At 31.9% G+C, this 6,401-nt stretch overlaps 1 protein-coding gene across 1 annotated transcript; it reads right to left on the minus strand.

Moving 5' to 3' along the window:
• Window positions 1-4,736: 4,736 nt before the first annotated feature.
• LOC136083158 (zinc finger BED domain-containing protein 4-like) lies at window positions 4,737-6,191 on the minus strand. The gene has a single exon (XM_065802564.1). The coding sequence runs from the start codon at window positions 6,189-6,191 to the stop codon at window positions 4,737-4,739; it is 1,455 nt and encodes a 484-aa protein (XP_065658636.1).
• Between the last annotated feature and the right edge of the window lie 210 nt (window positions 6,192-6,401).

The raw sequence follows: 6,401 nt of genomic DNA on the forward strand, positions 1-6,401 counted from the left end.
AGTAGTAGTAGTAGTAGTAGTAGTAGTAGTAGTAGTAGTAGTAGTAGTAGTAGTAGTAGTAGTAGTATCAGTAGTAGCAGTAGTAGGATATTCTTATTGAATCTGGTGTCGTAGCATCTGGCTCTTTGAATGGAGTGTTACGAGGGAAGCACTATAATCATTCAGTATATGCCTTTAAAATCTTATACGAAGCCTTACAACGATTAAGGTTGCATTCATTCACTGAAACATTGAATTTAAATGAACTGGATTGCCTCAATGCTCCTATTGCAATGCTGAGAGAAAAATTTCCCAATCAGTTTACAGATCATCTAGTAGAGGACGACTACTTGTCAATCTTTGCAAGGTATTTTTGTTTCCTTTCTTTTTTCTGAAGTACTTTTGAAACTGTGCTTTATATTAACTGTCATTTTAAAACAGCGTGAATCTGCAATTTTTTTTTCTGAAGTTATTAAAAAACCCTGCAGTTTCCAACCATTTTGCTAAATTTTCATATTTTTTGACTATTATTTTGTTATAGGTATGATGATTTTATTCTCGAATTAAATCAACAGTCACCAACGTTTGCATTCTGGTCATCTTTTATTGAAATGATTGAATTGTTGTTATTATTTCATTAGTGCTACATGCTGCGGTGATAGGAACCTTCATTTGTCAACTACCAGATCAATTTTACCTTGGTGTTTTAGCTATGATCGAGTTAACTATTCAAGGTATCTCTCATCATACTGGTTAGAAATGACATTGCTCAACAAAACACATCCTGATTAGTTTACTAACAAGGCGTTATGATTGTTTGTAATAGAAAAGTTAATTATAAAATTTAAATACAATTAAAATAAGTGGTTTCTCATAGGGGTCAAACATGAGCTATCAAACCAATGGACAGTCCAACGGCAGACTGAATATGGCTTTTCATCAGTTGCATATGAATAACCATTGAACAAACAGCTAACCGTGATTGCAAAACTACTGCTGGTATTGTTGGCTCTACCTTACACCAAGGAGTAGTTCATCGGTGGATTTTAGCTCAGAGTGATAAAGCTGCAATATCGAGTGAATGCGAAATGATGGCAGGCGTCAATTTAAAAAAAATGTTAGTATGGTCATATCTTCCTCCCTACCTGGAGCCAGCCCCTATCGTGATTTTTTTTAAATAAGAAAATTTAAATGTTTTTTTTCAATAATTTTTTTTGTATTGTTTTATACAAAACTAAGTTATTTCAGTAATTATATATTTTTGAATTGATTTGTTTTTAAAGTTTTTAGATTTTTTTTATTTGCGAATGATTTTTATTGCTTTCTTGTAAAAAATGTATTTACTTTTTTTTATGGCAAAAAATTAATATATTTTTTTCGATAAAAGTAATTGTTCAAGCATATCAATTATAAAATAATTGTTCAAGCAAATTTAAATTTTATCGCAAAAATTGTAGTTTTTTTTATATAACGTTGTATAATTCTTGATATGGTAGGTGATTACGAACATTATATAATTAGCACAGAAATATTATTGGATCGGTTTTATTTTATTATATATTTTCTCTAAGAAACCAAATAGGTTTCTTAGAGAAAATAACTTAATAACTAAAAGTTATTTAGCTCAAGGGAATATTTATTTTATATGATTTTTATACTTTATTTAAGATGTGAAACGAATGCTTATAATAAGATTCAAGATTCGAAAAAGAAAAAAAATACTCAATTAATTATTCTTGATCTTACGAAAAATTAAAAATAGCATTAAAAAAAAATTTAATTAATAGTTTAGTATCATTATTCCGCGCTAAACCCAAATTTATATCTGTTACCGTTTTGAAGTTTTTAAGTTAAATGTTTTCACGGTATGGGAAGATAAATAATTAATTATTTATCTTCCCATACCCTAATCATATTTTCTGTATTCGCCAACGTTACAAAAGTAAATAGTAATAAATTAAGATAAGTAGTTGTCAATTGAATCAATTCTTTAGGTACAGAAAAAACATTGATCAGTCTAGAATACTAAAAGATAAGGATAATGTCTGAAATGTGATGAATACCATTGATGCAATGATAAATCCATTTACTATTGAAAGCAAAGAACTACTCAATATCTCAACAGGTTCTATTGCTCCCACTGATATTGAATCTGATCTTCGTAATGCCCATGATATAGGTGATAAACAATTTACCTCATTCGTAAAAGAGAAACTGTTGTGTGAAGATCCTGATATATTTTCAACAATAAAGCGAAATAGTTTGAAAACATTTGCTAGCTTAAAGCAGGTAACAAAATCTAAGTCTTTAAATGGTAAACTAGTTGCATTAAAGAATGAAAGAGGCTTATTTGTTAGGCTAGTGCTAATTGGTAAAGATAGAGAAGTCCATGTAAAGGCAATTTTAGCATATTCATTGAGAGTTTATCCAGCCTATATCGACAATCACAAGGTCACTTGTAAAAACATGTAAAGCCAAGTTACTAAATGTTATTGATTCAAAATGTAATGATATTACTGTGACCACTATTCCTACAGACAACGCGCTACTCATTGATGCTATGGCAATTTTACAAAGCCTAAAAGCAATAGCGGGCACATTCAAGGAGCTAGCAAATGAAGTACTTAAACAAGTAATACGATTAGCTGATTACCATAAATCATCTCGTGTTAAATTTGTATCTGATTGCTACCCATTAATTAGCACAAAAAATGCTGAAAGAGAAAAAAGTGCACAATCCGGTGTACAAGCATTTACCATCTATAGTGCTACTCAACAGGTACCAAAGCAATGGAAAAAATTTATGTCTCTTGGACGAAATAAAGAGGAGCTAATAAATTTTTTATACATGTCATGGTGTGAGTGTCATCAACAAATTTTTGGCAACATAACTCTCTACGTAACACACACGAACTTGTGTAACAAAATTCAGTCAATTGACAACCTGTTGTAAGTGAAGTTCATGAGCTTGCCAGTGACTACGAAGAAGCTGATAGTAAGTTGATTTTATATGCATCACATGCGTCACTGCACTATCAAACTGTTGTTATTAGTAGTCCTGATACTGATGTATTTGTGTTTGCTCTGTCAACTTGCCTTCCGTCAACTATATACTTCGATTCTGCTGATGGTAACAAACGCCGTATCATTAATATAAAAAAATATGAACCTGATTTTGGTAAAGATTTTTCGATTGCTATGACTGGCTTTCATTTGTTTACAGGTGACGATTTTTGTTTCTTTAGAAAATATTGTAATGTTTAGACGGGGTAAAACTATGAATTCAGATTTTTAAATTTATTCAAGTTTATATTTATAGTTGTTATTTAGGATGCGGTTCAACAAGTGCATTTTATGGAAAAGGAAAAGCAATAGCTTTTAAAGTCCTACGGAAGAAAGCAAAATATTTAGAAGCTTTTAAAACTCTAGGTGATTCAGTACCACCATCTGATGAACTAATAAATATGCTGGAAAAATATGTCTGTGATTTATACAGGGCTGAACAAGAAGAATCAGTTAATGTAGCTCATTACACATTATTTAAATCTGGTAAATTTAGCAAAGAAATGTTGCCACCGAATAAAGATTCGCTTGTGCAACACATAAAAGGAGCTAATTATGAAGCTTTTATAAGAAAAAGATCACATGTAGCATTGATTAATGCACCAAGTCCTTTTGGAAATGGTTGGTTTAATGATCAAGGTTCCATTGCCATATCTTGGATGGAATCGCCTGCTGCACCAGATTTGGTGCTTGATTTTGTTGAATGTTATTGCCGTGGTGATTGTTCCACAAAAAGATGTTCATGCAATAATTGCTTAACATGCTTATAATTTGCACAGATCTTTTCAAATGTAATGTCTGCAACAATGACCATCCCAAGGAGGAGGATGACGAATAGTCAGACAAACTATCCGAGTCAGAGTCCAATTGCGATAGTAATACGTAATAAATGTTTAATTTTTTTTTATTATATCATTGCTATTTTTATATTTTCGGACATTGAACTGTGAGATAAGCATTAACAGTAGTAATGAAAATAAAAAATTCGGTTATAATAATATTTATGTTTTAAATACAATACTCTTTTGAAGCGGAGCATAAATATGGTAACTCATAATTATCCTAAGAAAACAGCACACAAAAATACAAAGGTGTAGAAGTCAGGTTACCCATATCATAAATTGTCCAAAATTTTATATAATATTGGCAATTTATTGAGGAATACACTAAAAAAATTTGAAATCACAAATATTACTTATTTGGGGGTAATTAAACAAAAAGCAGACTTAGGTTTTTTTTAGTTAGTTGAAACCGTCTCTGTTAAAATCAAAGGATGGGTTTTATATACGGCAAATGTTTGACCTCAGTTATCCGGTTACTGTGACTCTAAAAATCTGGGATCTTTTGGGTATTATATCAGGTCATTTAGATCTTCAAAATAATTAGTTTTCAAAAATTAGTTACTAAATGTGTCTAACGAAACTCTTTTTCTAGAAGACTTTTCGGTTAACAGACGCCGGCCTATTGCAATATTTAAAGTACAATACTAATATAGAAGCACAATACTTACTACAGAATTTGTGTTGAATAATTGGTTATATAATGACCAGACAGCACCTGGAGCAGGTGTAGTAGGTTCTTGATTTTCAGCAGCTTTAATTTCATGACCCTCGTCTATGTCCAATGCATTTAACTCGCCAATTAATAAAGTAACAGCTTTCTCAGCCATCATTCTGCTCCTAAAAATCTTGTTTTTAAATCTGGGATCTAATATTATTGCAAAAGCATATATAGGTTCGTTCTCGCAGTCTCCGTAACGTCGATGCAAAGATTGACACAGATTCTTTAAAATTTCCGTAGTCCTTGATGCGATCAATTGACATGTTAACTGCATTTATTATTGGGATAACTTCTGATGTGGTCACTTTCGATGAACTTGCAGTAAGCGTGACCTCTTCAAACACTTTTAAAGCAGCAACGAGAAGAACCAAATTATCCCATTCTCCGGTTGACAACTCATTGTTTTGTCGAATAGCTTTTGGGAAATGTGGCATTACCAACAGAATCGCATCTTTTTGTTCAATTAAACGGTTCAGCATGTGGAAAGTGCTATTCCATCTAGTTGGCTCACCTTGAATAATGCTGTGTTTAGGCAGTCCCAGAATCTCCTGAGATTGTCTCAAAAGTTTGTATGACTTAACCGAATGTTTAAAGTGTCCTACTATTCTTCTACAGGTAGCAGTTAGTAAAGATATGCGTTCATTGTTGAGGCAGCCGTCTTTCACAACCAACTGAAGTGTATGGGCAAGACAAGAAATATTTGTAAACTTCCCGACTTCCATAGCAGAAACAATATTTCTGGCATTATCTCTTACTACTACATTGAGTTTTTCAAGTAGTCCCCAACGCTCAAATGATTGATTCATAAAGTTAACAAGATTGGTTGCGGTGTGGGACTCATAAAGAAAACGTACCACACCGCAACCAATCTTGTTCTGTTGGCTCCACATGTCGGTATTTATACTATCATGATTAGCTTTTTTTGCCAAGAACTGAATTTTACTTGATACCTTTGGATAAATGCTAGGAATTTCAATAGTCGAGAAGTATTTTCTGCTTGGTATCGTATACCTTGGCTCCAAAAACTGTAGTAACCTCTTGAAACCGGGATTTTCTACTATACTAACAGGTTGGTTATCTGTGCATATCATTTCAGCAATAAGCTTTGTAATTTTTATTGCCTTCGGATCTGTAGATGTGAGAGGCCTGGTCTTTGCAAACACTTGGTGTATAGTTGGTTGTTTAGTAGATGAAGATCTAGGCTTCATTTTTATAAAACTAATTGTGGAAGAAGAGCTTCTAGTATTGATCTCCGCATCCTCAGACTTAGGGTTGAGACTTTTGAATGCGGATGCGAGTGTAGTAGATCGAGGTTCCCTTGGCATAGGAGTTTCAAAAGCAGGGTTAGGACTGGATTTACAAGATGGTCCTGCGGTAGAGCTATCCTCGCATATATTAAAATCGATAACACTAGCTTTATCATGTTTCTGATTTTTGATTTCATATTTATGAAAGGTCTTTAAATGCTTTAGCATGTTCGATGTTGTGTATGACTGACAAACTCTGCCACCACCCCTGGATATAACAGTTTTGCAGAAGTTGCATATTGCAGAGTTAGTGTCATTTGAATTGATCACAAAATACCTCATACCTCGCTTTTTTTACGTTTCGGCATGATAATGACACTATATATATATATATATATATATATATATATATATATATATATATATATATATATATATATATATATATATATATATATATATATATATATATATATATATATATATACATATATATATATATATATATATATATATACATATATATATATATATATATATATATATATATAT

This window comes from Hydra vulgaris, chromosome 08, assembly GCF_038396675.1.
Source record: "Hydra vulgaris chromosome 08, alternate assembly HydraT2T_AEP".
NCBI classification, from domain to species: domain Eukaryota; kingdom Metazoa; phylum Cnidaria; class Hydrozoa; order Anthoathecata; family Hydridae; genus Hydra; species Hydra vulgaris.

Bases quoted from the DNA above. Each gene is read 5' to 3' on its own strand.
- LOC136083158 (XM_065802564.1), bottom strand. From the start codon at position 6,191: ATGAGGTATTTTGTGATCAATTCAAATGACACTAACTCTGCAATATGC.